We start from the raw sequence: 20,210 nt of genomic DNA, 5'->3' as shown, positions 1-20,210 counted from the left end.
ATTTTCTAAGACAACTTCATCGGAAGATACCAATTAAGACATTGATGATAAATATTCCGTATCTACTTCACAAATAAAACACGATGGTCTTGAGGAATAGATTATGGGTGCTGACATTGTGCATCTTCTTAATAACGTGTTTATAACTCGGATTTGTTTTCTCTCAATCGATTTATGAATTTCGAACAGCGGTATACTACTGTTGCATGTATTCTTTTTTGTTTGTCTTTATAAATATTACTTTCGCAGTTTATGGATATAAGAAGATGTGGTATGAGTGCCAATGGGACAAATCTCCATCCTAGTTCCAATTTGTTGTCTATTGATGGTGATATCCATTTGATGTGGCTCTGTCATTATACATCCCATCATTGTGTTATTGTACTATGATAAATGTTTATATTCTTGTCTTACATTTTTGCTAATGTGCTTTGTCTTCATATTTGTATGTTTTAAAATGATTAAGAATTTAACACAATGCTGACTGCTATCAATCTTTTTTTGACATTTTTACCTATTGTGTCTGTTTGCTTTGTTCACAAATCGTTGTCAATATAATGGAATCTTATGTAACTCTAATACAAGTGAGAGGTTTAGCTAGCTGAAAAACCAGGTTTAATCCACCATTTTCTACACAAGAAAAAAACCTTTACCAAGTCAGGAATATGACAGTTGTTGTCCATTCATTGATGTGTTTCAGCTTTTGATTTTGCAATTTGATTATGGACTATCTGCTTTTGTATTTTCCTAGGGCTTCTGTATTTTGTCATTTTAGTTTTAAGGGTTATTCATTCTTTCTTGAATTTAAATGAGATTTAACTGAATCATGTAACTTGATAACTTGATACCCAATAGAATTGTTTAATAATATTCAAGGTATAATAATACAATTGGATATAATTATTATAATTCATACATCTAACTTATTTTTGTTAAACAATGCATCCTTCAGCTGTTGTCTACTCTATGGTTGGGTTGTTGTTGCTTTGACACATTCCCCATTTCCTTTCTCAATTTTATCATGATTATGCTCTGGATCCGTTATCGTTTGTAGAGTAGTTACTCTAATGAATTTCATAGAAAAGATGTGACATGAACTAAGATATCAAACAAATTATAAGTCTTCTTCTGTTTGTACGCAGAAATTGACAAAACAATGATTCATTTATCCATGATTTTACAATTTTCCTGAAAATTAGAATGGAATAAAATATTTTCCTCCATCAGGTTTTGATGGAAATGATACAGGTTGACTGATGAAATGTACCACTCAAATGGGACTTCAAAAAAACAAATAAGACAATAATAGTTGTTCTTTGTTAATAAATTGTTTATTTTCTGTAATAAATGATAGATTTTAACATGATGAAGCACCAATAAATAAAAAGAGCATAAAAATTACACCATGTAACAAAGGAGTAAAATGAGATTCACTATAGGTAAAACACATCCTTATCTTTAAGCTGTATTTGCAGAGTTCTCTAAAAGTGGTATTCAAAAGGTTTTTACTACCAAATTTTGCATAGGACTGGCACAATTTTGGTATTTTGCAATAAAAATTATAGTAAAGACCAGTTAATTTTCTTTAGGGCCAACTAGGGAAAACAAGGATTTCAAGAACTCTGCTATGATGAATGAATTCTGTAAAACATTAGCAAAAACATTCTAGTGAAAGTAATGATGAAACGCAATCTATTTGACATATACATATACATCAGATAGTTCTTTTTTAATGTTTTTTCTAAGACACATCTTTTCAGTTTTTAATCTTTTTTTGTTTTTGGTGCCAATAAGGTTTAAAACATATTTTACAGCCAAAACAATAAAATTAACCATTAGAGCTCCATAATTATATTTAGCTACTAGAAAATAGAGCAACCAAAAGCAAACATTTTAGATATTTAATCTTTTGAGGATAATTGAGAAAGCAGAGATTGTGTAATATGCTATGTTTTCTTTTTATATAAATGTCAAACTAAATGACAGTGTAGAAAAAGGAGTTCAATACAATCATTTAAAATATGCCTTCAAAATTATATAAATGCATGTACAGGATATAAATTTTGCTATTTTATTTCTGTTGGTGAAAAATTGATCGATTGATTGACTTGTGTTAAACATCCCTTTAAGCAATATTGTGCCTGAAGAGAACCCTGACCTGCAGTAGAATTAACAATCCTAGTCAATATTGTGCCTGAAGAGAGCCCTGACTTGCAGTAGAATTAACAATCCTAGTCAATATTGTGCCTGAAGAGAGCCCTGACCTGCAGTAGAATTAACAATCCTAGTCAATATTGTGCCTGAAGAGAACCCTGACCTGCAGTAGAATTAACAATCCTAGTCAGTATTGTGACTGAAGAGAGCCCTGACCTGCAGTAGAATTAACAATCCTAGTCAATATTGTGACTGAAGAGAGCCCTGACCTGCAGTAGAGTTAACAATCCTAGTCAATATTGTGCCTGAAGAGAGCCCTGACCTGCAGTAGAGTTAACAATCCTAGTCAATATTGTGCCTGAAGAGAACCCTGACCTGCAGAAGAATTAACAATCCTAGTCAATATTGTGCCTGAAGAAAACCCTGACCTGCAGTAGAATTAACAATCCTAGTCAATATTGTGCCTGAAGAGAACCCTGACCTGCAGTAGAATTAACAATCCTAGTCAATAGTGTGCCTGAAGAGAGCCCTGACCTGCAGTAGAATTAACAATCCTAGTCAATATTGTGCCTGAAGAAAACCCTGACCTGCAGTAGAGTTAACAATCCTAGTCAATATTGTGCCTGAAGAGAACCCTGACCTGCAGAAGAATTAACAATCCTAGTCAATATTGTGCCTGAAGAGAACCCTGACCTGCAGTAGAATTAACAATCCTAGTCAATATTGTGCCTGAAGAAAACCCTGACCTGCAGTAGAATTAACAATCCTAGTCAATATTGTGCCTGAAGAGAACCCTGACCTGCAGAAGAATTAACAATCCTAGTCAATATTGTGCCTGAAGAGAGCCCTGACCTGCAGTAGAATTAACAATCCTAGTCAATATTGTGCCTGAAGAAAACCCTGACCTGCAGTAGAATTAACAATCCTAGTCAATATTGTGCCTGAAGAGAACCCTGACCTGCAGAAGAATTAACAATCCTAGTCAATATTGTGCCTGAAGAGAGCCCTGACCTGCAGTAGAATTAACAATCCTAGTCAATATTGTGCCTGAAGAAAACCCTGACCTGCAGTAGAGTTAACAATCCTAGTCAATATTGTGCCTGAAGAGAGCCCTGACCTGCAGTAGAATTAACAATCCTAGTCAATATTGTGCCTGAAGAGAACCCTGACCTGCAGTAGAATTAACAATCCTAGTCAATATTGTGCCTGAAGAGAACCCTGACCTGCAGTAGAATTAACAATCCTAGTCAATATTGTGACTGAAGAGAACCCTGACCTGCAGAAGAATTAACAATCCTAGTCAATATTGTGCCTGAAGAGAACCCTGACCTGCAGTAGAATTAACAATCCTAGTCAATTAAGATATGAGTTGACTGCACTGCCAGTTGCCTTTTCCAACTCACAATCTGTGTTGACAAACTAGTGTTTCAGTAATTTATTTATTTAGACCACTTGGCCACGGAGGCCCTTGTAGGTGTAAAAATAGGTATCTGACTATTCAAAGTTTCTGAACACACCAGTTTTTCTTCAACTTAAACAAGAAAACATACAACAATTAACAACAAAACAGTTTTTTTTTTAAACAAAGTGAGTAACACCCTGTTTGCTCTATAAATGATTATTATTTACAAAATGACACTATTATTTACAATTATATATATCATCTAAACACAATGTCTTTATGCACCAATATGTTCAAATTAAATGCAGTGTTTACAACTATTCTCATCAAAAGAATCTTTATGATTCAATCTATACAAAAAGAATCATATTTTTCGTTTTATATCACAGTGAACAGATTTCCCCATTCTTTCAACAAAATAGTGTATTAAATAATGATATACAATTTGATAATTTATTTAGTTTGCATTACGAAAAATGTTAACTTTGCAAATGAATAAATTGGAGTAGCCTGTGTAATATTTTAATCTTTTTGACAACAAAAATATATAGCCTGGCTATTTGATTAATGGCAAAATAAATCAGCAATTAGTGACTGTTACATATTATATAAATTTATATACCACTATCCATGTGTGACATTAACAAGCTACACATACAGTGCAATATGTATAGTGAATACTACATGTACCACATATAACAGCACTTTATTATGTTTGGGACTTTTTCAGGTTTGGCAAAGTCATTCTCTCTGAGTATTAAAACACATCACAATATCACAAAGTATAACAGTAGAGTTTTTATTCACTGAATAGTCACTTTTGAGATATGTGCCATGGTGTCCGCTATTATTCCCCGTGACTTCTGATGACAGGAATAGAGGTCATTATGTACTGTCCAGTCTTTAGGATCACCGTAGGAGGAGTGTGGCGTGTGGTATTGTACCCATGGTGATGTTTTTACAACGGGAACTGGTATACCTCCTCCAACTAATGGCTGTTTCTCACAGGACCTACAGAAAAAAAGTAATATGTTAATTTTAATACATCTTTAGATGAAGTAAAAAGAAAATATATGTAAATATTACTACTTATGGCCTGGGTGAGCCTCTCTGTTCACACCCATTAATCATCTTATCTCAATGTGAAATGTGTGTGGTAAAATTGAGAATGGATAAAATTACATGCAAGTCTGGTATTACTATACATGTTGTTGGTCTAGATGTCGATCTTCTCAATATTTTTAGGGTCACATTTTTATGGAAGGTTGTTCATATTTTACAGTTTTATCACCAAATGTCTCTGTCGTTTTGTCATGCCAGTTTTTACAATTATGAGTTTGTCTTGATGAGTTTTATATCATTCATCATTTAATAACTTTTGTTCTTACATTAGCAATAATTTCATTCAAAAATATTTTTTAGTCTATAAAGATTTTTTTTGCAGCACAATGGTTAGGAAACCATATTATCATAATTTACATGCAACATTAAAATATCAGAAACTAATAAATGTCTTTAGAAAACTACTCTCTTAATGATCTTAATATTGAGAAATTTTACCTGTTGGGAGGTGACCTGTCCATTAAGTGTATAGGTGTGTGTATCACTGATGCTGGAGTTGCCCCTGTTACAGGACTACTAGTAGACAACATCCCTCCATCAGATTTACCATGGCTCTGCTTGGGACTACAGCTATGATCTGACCGAGGTGTAGAATTAGGACTGGAATTTTTTAGACAAGGATTCCATGAGGAGCCCGGACTACTTATCACATTCCCACGTCCAGAGTTATTGTAACTGTTTGATAAGTGTCCATTCACATGATCAGAGTTCCGTGAGTTTTGAATTGATCTTGGACTAGTATTATTTTTTATCACTGAATTATGTTGTAAAGGAATTGTCAGACCTTGACCATTTTGTGCAAGGTCATTTGTAGAGCAAATAACTTTTGTCTCTTTTGAAATTAAACTTTGTCCATGAATAGTTTCAGGTTTGATCAAAGATGATGAGGAGTACCCTGTTCCGTGACTGACCATTGAATCAACACCATTCACATAACCAGTACTACCATACATTGATGATGACCTAAGGTCAACAGGTTCCAAACTTCCATTTAGACGAGGTTGAAGTCTGTCACTACCATATTCATATGCATATTTTCTAAAATCGTTGTCAAGTCTTGATAAATCCTCACCGTAATGTACCTTTTTGGCAAGTTCAAGTCCATAACTATCACACCCAAACCCATACCCATATTTACTAGCAGGTGTCATTAAATCAGGATATCCATTTCCATGGTAACCTAATGTATGTTGATACTGTCTCCGATGTGAGTCCAGATAATAACCATTAGCATAACTATGCTTCTCAGCTTCTGTGAAACCGTAAGTATCTGCCGATGGATAAACAGTCCCGGGGAAACTAGTATATCCATGTGGACGGTAAACTTCAGGTTCAATCCCAAAATTATTGGGTGGATATGGATACAGAATTTCTGGTTTAAAGTCACTACCTTCAAAGTTCCCGTATTGTGGATAGTTTCCACTGAAACCGTTGATTCCATTGATAATGTCTCTACACCCAGTCTTTCTTTTCCTCCCTGGGGATTGTAAATATTCTCTACCCCCCTGATTCTTCTGTTTCTTTTGCTTTCCATTTTTCATTTTTGACATCATTTCATCATTAGGAAAGTCAAAACCTGAACAAATATCTAAATCTAATAATGGATAGGGTAACTTGAATTCATTTCCTCGCTTGTGGAACAAATCCTGGCCTTCGTCATCACTGAAAAAGACAAACATCCTTATATATCTAAATGATAAAAATAACAATGGAGATATGAAAAAAAATTGGAAGGACATGGTCTACATCATAAATAATAATTACATCAATCTGTAATGTTATCTTTCTTCATCTTATTTTTTTTTAGAGCGAGACATGATTTTACCAAAAATCTAATCTTTCTATTATACTGAATTCCAAAATGTTTACTTCCATGTGATTTGATCCATTTCCTTCCACAAAAGTCTCAAAGAAGATGGTATGTAGAACCTCATTGTGTAGGATCAAAATTAATGTAGAACATAATACATTAAGGTGGTAAATTCAACAGATTTTCAAAGACTGGTCAAAAGTTTTATGAATTGAAGTTTTATAAACCAATAAAACATACAATAAGTGGACACACCACCATTTACCAGGACTTATTTTAATTGTTTTTGGTTTGTTCTGCACATCACAACATGTTCATTTGTGATGACATGTGATATTTAATGGTTTACATAGCTATTCTTGAAATATGTAATTTAAAGAATGACTTCCATTCCATTGTGTTTTCATCATATATGGATAATGCTTTTTAAAAGATTACCAAGAAAAGCATTCAATATTGTGAACTAATGATGGTGTTTATACTCACGTAAGTTGTCTGTGTGTACAGATAACAAAGTCTGGTTTACTGTTTTTATAGATAACTTTACAACTGGACTGTAACCATATCCAGCGGAATTCTTTCGTTAACCATCGATACGCTATCAGTCCAGAACTTCCTGTCTTTATTACTGAAAAAAAAAAAGTTTGAAACATAAATAAACTGTGGATTCATTAATTTTCATGGTAATAATGTTCCTAGATTGAGGCAAATTCATATTTTCTTAAGATATTTTGACTTCAGGGTTTTCATAAATTGTGCATGCTGAGCCTATGGTAAAACTGTATTATATGCCCTGTCCCTGTATAATATATAAAAATCAACATGCAATGAAAATTAATCTAGAGGATTCAACACTGGAATAGTGTCCCTTCTTCTGATTATTTATCTGAGCAATATCAAGTTAAACACCTTGAAAATGATGCAGGAGTTTATAAGTTTGCAATTGCTTTGAATCTGTCTTTTTTTTCTACCACATCTCATCTTTCTATTTTTATCGCAAACTCTATTCTGTAACTGGTTCTTTTTCCAATCTGCTGTGTGGAAAAAGTCAACCCTTCATTTGTAACTTTTAACTTATATAAAATGTTATAGAAATTAATTTCACTAGTTTTAAGTCAATTATATTACTAACTTTTTACGTGAGAACGAAATCAGTAATTCATTGTGTATATGTCAGTATCTTTTTATGAATAAGAAATATGGTAAATGTCATAAATATATATTTATTCTTAGGTTCATCAGATTAAAGCAAAGCTTGCTACATGGGCAGAGAAGAGAATAAGATCAAACTGAATTTTATAGAACATTTAATTTTAACCTTTAAATGATTCAACACAAAACATGATGAAATTTTAACTTGAATGATTGTTTCACTGGGAGAATTTGAAGTATCTGGCTGCATTATTTTAACTTACATTCTTGATGAGCTGCTGAAAAATAGTTTAGATCATCTGGGTGAACCAAATCATAGCCAGACTTTGTAGCTAACTCTCTGTCAGAAAAACCAAACATCATTTTACCCCTGAAATAAAAAATATCAATATATAGCTGATCTAAGAGCTAACTCTCGGTCGGAAATTTCTAACATCATTTTACCCCTAAAATAAAAAAACAGCAATATACATCTTGCTCAATATTTGAAAAAATTCTGTCAGACACTGAAAACATCAGCTTATTCATTTGTTCCTCCAAGGCCTCAAATATTTTGGTGTATTAATGTTAGTGAAACCTTCAATACATTTCAAATTATACCTTCCACAATTTGTAGGAGTACCATGATGATGTCATGTCTCATATTACTATCAAATATATCTGAGCACTGACAAAAATCATTGAATAATAATGAAAATATTATATATCCAACATCAAAGGAATACCAGAGCAAGATCATATAAAGATACTTTATTTTACTCAAAAAATATAAAAAATGCATGTTTGCTACAGATTTTCATAAGATATAATTCAAATCAAAATCACAAGCCATCAATAGAAATTTATAAAATGGTAATAAATAAAAGAATTGGTAATCAATATGATGCTGAGGTCTCAAATCTGAATTCTAAATTGTAAAAATGTGAATTAAATTACATTTGATTTCATTTAATCTGCATATTTTGTTAATATCTGATGATTTGATCAATGTGAGGTTGTTGATGTAAAGCTTGATAAATGGCTCCGCTGGGACAAGACAAACATATCTATTCAGATCCGGATGTGATTCAAATACTTGTGGCATAAAATTTACTGCATGTTAAAACAAAATCTACATATTCTGTGTGAGGTAATACTATGTTGCAGTGGGAGAAATTTATATATATGTCTATTCATAGATCCTAGTATTATAATTTTACAGACCAATTTAAAGCATTTATTTGGGTCAAAATAACATAAATTGAAGTCAATGTGACACACAACTAGTCCTAATTTTGTACCCTACATACTTTTTCCTATTATATCTAAAGTTTGAAACAAATAAGAAAAGGAAGTATATTGGGTAAATGCACAAGAGGCAAAAATCCTGCAATATATTACAAAATATCAACAGAACAGATAAGGTAATTTGGAATTTGCTTGAAGGTCTGCTTCTATGAACTGATGTCTCTTTTATTTGTAACATATAGTTGCATATGCTTACAACATTTGAAGTCTTATGGATAGATGTTTCATTAGTAATCATACTACATCATCTTATATATATACATGGACATACATTTAATATTTGTTAATGCAAAGTCACCATGATATTTTATATCTGTTTAACATCATAATATACATATAAAGACACCACGCATGGCATAGATATAGTCATAAATAACATACCAAAATAATCAAGGTCAACAAAACATGGTCAAGGTCAGTATAACACTGAAACTGCACCTCTTTACTTCGTCATACTATGACACCAAATCTTATACAGCTATAAATAATCTTGCTTTTCATTATAGTGAGTTTTAATTCACAATAGTCCTTAGCATTAACAGATGGAATTCTTAAGGGAACAAATTAGCAAAGCAATTATCAGAACATAGAGATTCCTAAACCATGTGACTGTAAATATATATATATATATATATATAAAAAAGCACAAACAAACAAAGAAAAAAGGTAATTCATTATAAGAGCTTATGATGGGAGTACTGACCCATTAAACAAGTCCCCCTTACTTTATAATTTAACACCTTAATTGATTTTTTTTTATTGTTATTCAGTGTTCTATCTGTTCTCTCCGTTATAAAACCAATAGTTGGAATACAAACCATCAGCCTGAGTCTGTTGTGCTGTCCAACAGTTATGGTCATTCCTGTTGATGCTTTTTATGTATTAATTTGTTTTTTTCTCATTGTTAAAGGCCGTACTACAGCCTATAATTGCTTACATCTACATCAATTGAACTGTGGTGGTTAGTTGTCTCAATGGCAATCATACCACATTTCCTTATTTCTATATATCGGTAAGAAATTTCACTAAAAGTACAATTTGACCAACTAGTTTTCAAATCTATCAAAATTCCACCCACTACCTGTTTAATGCCAAGTCACAGTGTGTTATTTTATATGTGGGAACTTCAGATGCACGAGGTCAGAAATGAATGGATAGAGACCACAGGATGAGGTATGATATGGCCATAAATCTTCTTAATTTGTCAGTTGTAACCTACATATTGTAATTGTATACTCGTCATGACAACAAGGATGTTAGTTCTAGGGTTAATTAGAAAGGACAGGTTATCATCTATTTCATTGGATAGTGTAATATCAGCCGTGGGAAAAAGTTGTAAGGATGTTTTTATGAATGACCAGTTTGAGGAAAATGTACTTTAGTCATTGTTACTCATCAATTTTGTTTGTTTTTTATTTACTCATTTATCAATTTATTAATACTTGTTTTGGTTTTGAATGATCCTACTCTTTACTCAGTGTGTGTATCAAAAGTATTATATATCACAAATCCACAAGTTTCCAACATTTGTCAGCCTACTATAGTTTACATTGATACATTACCAATACAATGAAATGTATGCACCCTTCAAACCACATTTTATAAAACTTTTAATCAAAAGAATTTGATGCGTCTTTTTCATAAGAATATAATTAAATAAAAAGCCACAACATTATTAAAACTAACGTCAGACACATATATTCCAATGCTTGTTTCCCCGTCCCCTTTGATCAAAATCAATGACCTTGACAAGCTGAAGCGCCAGGATAGTGTGACGCTAGACAACTTTTCTTTCTAAATACTCATTTTTCTTCTCAAATAAATAATTAAGATGTGATATAAGTTTAAATCTGATATTTGAACTACATTATGTAAACATCATCATGAAAAGCAGCAATACAAATTCTGTAAACGCCAAGTGTTTTTGATTAAGACAAATCTACAGCCTTTTAACAGGTCACAAATTAATTACATCTTTCCGTAAGTCAGAGAAAACCTTACAACTGTCCATCTGTAATGTTATATTTTAATGAAAAATGATCTACATATTTCCCGACAAAAAGGTGACATGTATTACCATTAGCTTACAAAGCATGGCTAGTTTATCAAGGATAAAAATATCATTTAAATATTAAATTTCACTGTCAATTTGTACAAAATTCACAAAATATTGTCAAATAAGACATAAATTTATATCCCCGATTCTTGTTCAGGTCTTGACATGGAGTTTTATCTGAAATCTGATCTTACGCTATCCAATTCAAACGGTAGATTTTGTTACGAGTTCCAGGTACATATTGAGAAAACATCTTCATTAAAAACACTAAACAAACTTTAAAAGTGGGAAGGGTAAAATCTTCATGCTTTTTAATAAACAGGACAAGAATGTCATAAGTTACAACAGGGATCATCTCTCAGGTTTGAGCGTGACCGTGGACAATTTAAAACGTTAATGATTAAGTTTATACTTATGAGGGTTATGTTGTGAGAATGTTAGTAACTCGCCAGCCCAAGACAAGATTTATGATGTCAGAAGATCTCATTTAATGTACTTATGTTATCCCTACATTCACATAAATATGTGGGTTTCTGTCTGACAACTGTATTACTGGGTTTATTTTAGTAACAGATTCACAACCAATCTTAATTTTAGAATTTAAAAAAAAAATTATTTGGATGTGTATTCTGAGAACAAAAATTCTTTAAATATTTTTTTTTGACTAGTATATATTTAGTGGGGCTTATATGGTAATAGTGTATTATTGCTCATGTTGATAAGAATTTAAAATATTGAATTCAATTTCCAGGAAAAAAGCCTTTATAAAAAGTAAAATCACAAAATTACTAAACTTGAGTAATTGAGTAAAATTCAAAAAGAAGAGTCCCTAATCAAATGGCAAAATCAAAAGCTCAAACACATCAAATGAATGATTCTTCAAAAGTGATAGAATTTAAATAAGGCAGCATTCTCTTTTTTGTCTCTTTAATATAAGTTGAATTTTTGTTATTATCTCCCCTGATACTGGTGCACATGTATATGTCTTCAATAATATTGTAAGAGAAATTACATCTTAAAAATAATATGCAAGTTTTCATAAATATTTATCTTACTGTTGTATCATTTGAATTAGTAAATGCAATTTAAAAAAAGTATTCAATTCAGGATAGAATTTTTAACTACAGTAATTATAATGATAATTTATTAGTTTTATCCCACGTAGAAAAAAAGACGAGAAAAAAACTGACATAAAAAACTGGCCTTCTTGACTTCTGTCATGCTATATAACACGTTATACATATAAACTTGATGCTTAGATAACACCATCTGTTTCGAGATTATCAAACCACTTTGACTTTCACATATACATTACCAAGCCACTTTGACTTTCACATATTATGGGATCCTATTTTCTAATCAGATACATGTATGAAGCAAAAGAGCTCTAATATGTTCAAAACACCTGCAGCGTATTAATGTATATATCACATAATACCTCCAATCTGTTCATTTTACTTTAATGATATCTCCAATATGTTTAAAAAATATATTTGAATGAATTTAATAAAATTTGATACTGAAAGGTGACCTGTAAATTTTTCAAGTGAATAATTATGAAATATTTTTTATAAATTTAATCCATGTTAATGTTATTATTTATGAGTGTGATAGTGCTGGTGATCTGTTATATGAACTTATATCAGGGAGTATAATATTAGATATTAGTAGCAATTATATCTCCCCTGTTACATGAACTTTTATTATGGAGTATATTATTAGAATATTAGAAGGAATTATATGTCCGTACCACTCAGAACAATATACATTGGCATGACAGGGTTCTTCGTATCAAATAGTCATAGCAAAAACAGGGTTGAATGTACTTGTTATGAACTGTATTAAGTTAGGACCATAGAAACAAAAAAGGCTATCAAATAGTCTTTTAAAAAAGGGTGAGATGTACTTTTCATAAACTCTTGAAAAAAATATTGTGGACCACAGAAAAAGTTTAAATGTACTGTAAAAAAAAAATTAGTACCATAGAAAAATAGTCATATATATTTTTTTTTTTTAATTAAATGCACTTTAAAAAAACTAAAAGTATAGACAAAAGAAATCCCTAACAGTGACAATAGGAATCTTACCGATTATCCATGGACATCGGAGAGAAGTCCATTTTATGTTTAGATTTAAAAGTTAATTCTCTGGACGGCAAGTCTAGCAGTGACAGTGGCCCAAACGGACAACATGTGGCAAACAGTCCCATCTGTGGCTCCTCTGTCGATCGGGGAGCAATATTATTATGCAACAGTCGGATCCAACCATTAATTTCTAAGGTCTACAAAATAGTTAAACAAGTCTTGTAAAATATCTTGTTCAAAATGATGGTTCCTATGGAAACTGTTATTCAGTGGTTGTCTTCAGATGCTGTCTGTCATGTCTATTATATTTTTATTTTTTTTGCTCTTGTTATGTTTAATTTAAACATAAAGTATAGTAAATGAAATGGCTTAAGTACAGTCATACTTGGTTTAACCCATCATTTTATCTTAAATGTCCTGTACCAAGCCAGGGATATGGCAGTACTTTGTTATCTATAGTAGGTTTCTATGTATGCTGGTGTTTGCTTTTGTTGAAAATCAGCGTTTCTGTTGTTCTGTTGTTTTTGTCTTATAGTTGATATGTTTCCCTCAGTTTTAGTTTGTTTCCCAGAACTGTTTTTGCTTAGTCAATTATGAACATTGAACAGCAGTATATTATACTACTGTTGCCTTGATTTAGTCAAATACGAAAATCATGCTAGAAATTTTTATTCCTGCAAGACCTAATCTTGGTCAGAGCAATAAGTGTACATGTTATACATATATGTTGAAGGCCATACTATGACCTATAATTGTTGACTTTTACAAATTGTTACTTAGATGAAGGGTTGTCTCAGTGGCACTCATACCACATCTTCTTATATCTATGGATGTTTTGATTTTATGTTTGTCCTAATAAACTTGATAGTAAAGAGATTATAGAGCTTTGTACTTACAATAAATCCTGATGTATTGTCTAACAAACATCGAAATCTCACGGTGAAAGATCTATGTAGGTAGTGGTAATTTTCTGTAATAAAAACAGGGAAATGTCAAGTTAGATTTATTCTGTTTGTAATAAAAAAGTTGATCTTTTTTTCTTTAAATCATAATCCTTTTGTCAAAAATCTGTAGCAAAAAATATTCTTACAAGATACCCCAAAATAAAAGAAATCATTAAAATGTTCACTGTTAAGTTGAGAATTTATACTGTTTAGTTGAGAATTTATATCCCCTGCAACAAGTCTAAGAATAAAATGTAACACGATTGTGTCCATAGTACATGAATGCCCCACTTTCACTATCATTTTCTATGTTCAGTGAACTGTGAAATTAGAGTAAAAACTCTAATTTGGTATTAAAATTAGAAAGATCATATCATAGGAAACATGTGTAATATGTTTCAAGTTGATTGGACTTCAACTTCATAAAAAACTACCTTGATCAAAAACTATAAACTGTAGCTGGACAGACAGACGGACAAAGGGACAGAAACTATTTAAATTTGGATTTTTTAAAGACAAATTTTAATAGCATATATATTTATCCAACTTCAGTTTTTTCTGACTTGTCTATTTTTTTGTATGTGTATGGTACTTTATGTTACAAACAAAATCGGGAAAGTAAAAGGATGGGCATACACAGAGTTTCATAGGAAGTGGGTAAAAATTAAATTCCTGATTCTGAAGTAACATACCTGGCATCATTATTTCATGTAATGTCATAGATGATTTTTCCTGAGGAAGTGTAGAATTCCAAGTCAGCTGTTTTTTAAATTCTTCTCTGTCTTCTGAGTGGATCAACTCCATCACACTCTGGTGTATAATGTCCGACTAGAAATAAAACAAGGGTGGGTTAATGGTAAAAATATAGCATATTATTTGAGCGAATCACATTGATGTATAATGTTGAATTACAAACAAGAAAACTGTGCATTTATAAGGGAAAAAAAACATACTACAAATATCTTTTCTACAATAATGCACAATACCATTCAATAAAAAATTTCATGAAAAGGCCAGTTATAAAATGTTTTTTTTTTCATTTTAACATTGACTCGTTTACAAGTTTAAAAAAAAAAAAAGTTAACTATGGATGAATTTGTCAGTAGGAAATGATTATTATTTAAAAATATTTAAAAACAAAAATGTGTCCCCATTACACGGATGCCCCATCCACACTATCATTTTCTATGTTCAGTGGACTGTGAAAATGGGGGAAAATCTCTAATTTGGCATTAAAATTAGAATGATCATACCATAGGGAACATGTGTACTAAGTTTCAAGTTGATTTGACTTCAACTTCATCAAAAACAACCTCGACCAAAAACTTTAACCAAAACTTTAACCTAAAGCTGGACAGACGGATGGACACACGGACGAACGAACGAACGGATGGACGGACGGACTAGAAAACATAATGCCCATAAATGGGGCATAATAAAAAACAAACAAAATTGTATTTAAAAATTCTTAACTATAAATATTTAAAAGTTATACCAAATTGAAATATGGGGTATAAAACAATAGGACAACAACCTAATCACATTAAAAAAAACATCATGAATACTTTCTATTTTTTAAAATTTCATTTGAAATTAGAAGATATATTTTTTAAATTTCTAAAAATTCCTACATAAGATGTCAGTGCAATTATATAACATTAAATGCTCATTTCCAGAAAACGTCAGGAAGCATTTTCCAATCTGTTACTGAAGTGAAAGATTGCTTTACGATTGGAATAAATAACTGTTTACCAACTGATTTTGAAGTCTCATTTAATTCCCATAATTTGATCAGTGATAAAATTATTCTTTAATTTAAGTATCAATGTTATGTTTAAGTTCACCAAGTAATGATCAGGCTGTTCTCTTGAAAGGCTATCAATGTCACATAATTTTGGACTCTTGATTAAAAAATCCTGACTCCAACCCTTTCCATCTTTCTCTATATAGATTGATGGCGTAATTGTATCTTTAAGATTTAATCACATTGTAGGTCGGAATTATGCCATCTTGAAGTTTAAAGGGTCAATCAATCAGGGAATCATAAAATACAGCAAAACTACCCCAAAAAATAGGAGATTGCACTTAGGGGAGATAATTAATGTCAGTCTTTCCCAGAAGCTTAACAGTAATCCTAGCTTAGTCCTCCTAATACCTCTAATTAATTGCCATGCTTAACTTAAAATCAATAACTAACTTTCAGTTTCCTTAAACGATTTGACTATTTTTATGAGTCAAGAACAAAGAGGAGAGATCAGTAAGATGTAACTTCTTCCTTGGTCAATTAGATATAAATAGCTTCAAAACAACAGTAATTATTGCATTAAAGTATATTAAGTTTGCCAATTAAGTTGGAATTGACTTTAAGATGTACGGCATCTCAATCAAGCTATTGACTAAGCGGAAGCACAGCGACTTGTATTCTCTCCGTTACTTGCGACCAGGGTACCATTAACAATTTTACGCTGGGAGATCACAGTAAGAATAGGATTTAACCTTCAGATGCTTTACACGTCCGTAAAAAAACAAATCAACTTTATAGTTTTATTGCATCATAGTAATTTACCATCAGAATAGTATGGGGAAAGCTAAATTAAACACCATACATTCTCAATTTTCTGACTCTCAAGAATGGACATTAGACTGAATATGATTTCTTTATGTTCAAGAAAAATCCATTTTCGTCTGAATGATGTACATTTATATGTAAATATACATTTATTTTTGTAATTATAAAACATGGTGGAAATCTCCTTATTTCTTATCCAAATCTAGCTTTCATGATCATATTTATTTCCAAATAAAAAAAAATATCACTATTCAAATGTATCTACCATTTCTCCTCTAATTAATTTAATTTTATAATGCAATTTTACAGAGTGTTCAAAGTTTGCTACTAAAAGGTAACATTTCAAGTATACACAATTAAACAAATAAAAGATTCATGTAGGTAAATGAGGTCAAAAGTGGGTTAACCAACATATCTACCAGTACATTCTTAAAATAGAAAGCTGAACATCTGCTGGTTATTGGGGTACATAAAGTAGTGATCTTATAGAAAGTTATATTGGTAGAACATCTATAGAGACTCATCATTTGATAATTTGATAAACATCAGATGGAGTTAAATTACATAGGTACTCATAGGTATGCCTTACCTGATGAAAGCCTAGGTACTGTTCCACTGTTCTGGCAGCGAAGAACACTTCACCATCACAGGTCACAACAAACAAGAAACCATACAAAGCCTGTAAAACAAAACATAGAAGATAAACACCATACAAAGCCTACAAAATATATTATAGAGACTGATCAAATTACAAAGCCTACAAAATATATTATAGAGGCTGAACATCTTACAAATCTTCAATTAAAGAGGTTGGAAACCATTATTTGCTTGAGCAGGTTTGCCTAGTCTAAAATCCAAACAAAGCCTGCAAACATCATTCCGCTAGAAAAGTAATATGTGTGCATGTAGTTTATTTTATTTTGTTTATTTTCTTTGGTTACATCTTCTGACATCAGACTTGGACTTCTCTTGAATTGAATTGTAATGTGCATATTGTAATGCGTTTTCTTTTCTACATTGGCTAGAGGTATAAGGGGAGGGGTGTTGAGATCTCATAAACATGTTTAACCCCGCCACATTTTTGCACCTGTCATAAGTCAGAAGCCTCTGGCCTTCATTAGTCTGGTATTATTTTTAATTTTAGTTTTCACTGAACTAGTATATTTATTTGTTTAGGGGCCAGCTGAAAGCTTCCTCCGGGTGCAGGAATTTGTCGCTGCATTAAAGACCTATTGGTGACCTTCTGCTGTTGTCTGTTTTGTGGTCGGGTTGTTGTCTCTTTGACGCATTCCTCATTTCCATTCTCAATTTTATGTAGTGTAAAGACAATTTGTGGTAAAAGTGTTAGATTTAGAACATTTTGTTAGATTAAAATCCTAAATAAACACATTTTTCATCACAGACAGTCCATATGACATGAGGTTGAACTTGTTTACCTTTGTAATATTATAACAGATGTTCTTTTAAACCACTCAGCCAGCAAAATAAGTCAACCTTTTTTAACTTTGCACTACTACAGTTATATCAAAGGGTGAATTCATGTCACAACTTACTTGTAAAATACTTTCTCCTTCCGAGAAGCCATTATGAGGGAAAAAATGAGATCGGCTAATGATATGGTGATGTGATTCTAAGTTGTATCTGTCGGGTAAAACAGCTGTAATATACAGAAATAAACATGATAAACATTATGTGTGATTCTAAGTTGTATCTGTCGGGTAAAACAGCTGTAATATAAAGAATATACATGATAAACATTAAGTCTACTACTGTAAAAACACTTTTTACAACGAACAAAATACATATGATATTGGTTTATCATTGTTTTGAATATGCATGAAATATTTTATACTTGACAATTCAATTGTCATTATCTATTAGCACTATAGATTACTTCCCTTTTTTGTACACAAGATTTATAACAGTGGATCAACAAAGTTTGACAATATATGGCAGTATCTGAATCTGTTCAAATATTTAGGCTTTTACAGTGAATATCTTAGAAAACAAAAGAGGGATGAAAGATACCAGAGGGACAGTCAAACTCATAAATCCAAAATAAACTGACAACGCCATGGCTAAAAATGAAAAAGACAAACAGACAAACAATAGTACACATGGCACAATATAGAAAACTAAAGAATAAACAACACGGACCCCACCAAAAACTAGGGGTGATCTCAGGCGCTCCGGAAGGGTAAGATGATCCTGCTCCATATGTGGCACCAGTCGTGTTGTTTATGTGATTACCGTACAAATCCAGTAAATAGTCTAATTTGCTAGGTCACATTCGTGAAAGGGAAAGGGATTGTAGTCATGACGTAAGGAACATATACAATATCATTTGTGAAATGGTTATTCCATAATGGTCAACCAACTCATGATGGTGTCCGTAAAATTTACGAAGTGATGATTTCAACTTTACCATTTGGAACTCTTGGTTTAATAGCTTCCTTGTGAACAGCAGCCATGAAAATCATGATAGGAAATGCAAGCACGGGAATATCGTATCAATTGGGAGATATATACACCGTGTGCAGGTGCTGCTGGAATGTTGCAACTTAGAAATGGAAAGTTCACAATTGGAAAGCTGAAATCATCTCTTTTGTAATAATGTTTTGTTTTCAACCGACCCTCATTGTCAATTTCTAGATGCAAGTCAAGATACGAGGCTGACTTAACTGTATCTGTTGTATCCTTTATCTCTTAGTTTGATGGGATAGCTGTGTTCAACATAGTCACCAAATTTTGAATTATTTAGTGAAAGAACATGATCTATATAGCGGAAAGTAGAGTTAAAGGATATAGCCAACTTCTTATCTTTCTTCTTGGAAAACAATATATATTAGTCTTGGCTAAAGGGAAGATATGATATTCAAAAAAATCCTTAAGCCCAAGCTAGATTATAAAGGGAAAATATAGACTATTACTGACTGGAGAATATGTTATATCTAAATACATTTTTGTACTACACATGTGCAGGCAATGTATAGAGACGTAAATCTGAAACATTTAAAAGTCAATTGAGACTTCAAAGTAAACCATAAAACATCTGCATGAGATAATAACGTCTAATGATGATATGACCTTGTACGACCTTGTATGCACATTCTTCTGAAAAAATATAAATATGGGCGGGACTTTAATATCAGTAATCGAAGAGGGTCAGACAGGGTTGACAATTAACTCTATTTTTCTGCTTGATTTATCAGAAAAAATGTGAATATTTGTTGACAGTTTCAAAAAGATAAAGATAGGAAATTAGTACGCTAAATGATTCACAGAAGATTTGTCCATAAAAAGTGTTGATGATATCCGACATAATTGATGAACGATTAACTCAGATTTGAGATATGTTAATGTATAATTAGGAATAATACTGTTTTGTAAAATCATTCAAGGCAGTTGATGTTTTCACTGCAATTAAAACTAAAGCATATCAAAAAATCAAAACTGCCTTTTATTCTTTACTTTCTTGATAGTTAATATCCAGGGTCAAATATAACATGTTCAGGATAAAAAGTTTATATCATGAAACATATCCTGCTTTTAACCAATCTGATCTATTTGCTGCCTCAAAAAGTAACAATCTGTAAGAGGACTTAGATAATATGTTTTGGACATATTGTT

General features: G+C 31.8%; 1 protein-coding gene across 9 annotated transcripts in view; it reads right to left on the bottom strand.

Moving 5' to 3' along the window:
- Window positions 1-1,315: 1,315 nt before the first annotated feature.
- LOC139493180 (single-minded homolog 1-like) overlaps window positions 1,316-20,210 on the bottom strand; it is a 64,431-nt gene continuing 45,536 nt past the window's right edge. For 2 of the 9 annotated variants that reach the window (XM_071281366.1, XM_071281364.1), the window contains 9 exons: window positions 18,134-18,237; window positions 17,170-17,259; window positions 14,704-14,839; window positions 13,964-14,037; window positions 13,071-13,264; window positions 7,904-8,010; window positions 6,975-7,116; window positions 5,117-6,340; window positions 1,316-4,567 (listed from right to left, as the gene is read on the bottom strand). In XM_071281366.1, the coding sequence (XP_071137467.1) occupies window positions 4,360-4,567; window positions 5,117-6,340; window positions 6,975-7,116; window positions 7,904-8,010; window positions 13,071-13,264; window positions 13,964-14,037; window positions 14,704-14,839; window positions 17,170-17,259; window positions 18,134-18,237 (2,279 nt within the window). In that variant the 3' untranslated portion in view covers window positions 1,316-4,359. The remainder of the gene's footprint in view (window positions 4,568-5,116; window positions 6,341-6,974; window positions 7,117-7,903; window positions 8,011-13,070; window positions 13,265-13,963; window positions 14,038-14,703; window positions 14,840-17,169; window positions 17,260-18,133; window positions 18,238-20,210) is intronic. The other 7 variants (XR_011656939.1, XR_011656938.1, XR_011656935.1 and 4 more) reach the window with 7 other exon arrangements.

The sequence above is a fragment of the Mytilus edulis genome, chromosome 10, assembly GCF_963676685.1.
Source record: "Mytilus edulis chromosome 10, xbMytEdul2.2, whole genome shotgun sequence".
NCBI classification, from domain to species: Eukaryota; Metazoa; Mollusca; class Bivalvia; order Mytilida; family Mytilidae; genus Mytilus; species Mytilus edulis.
This window is presented reverse-complemented; position numbering and strand designations above follow the sequence as displayed.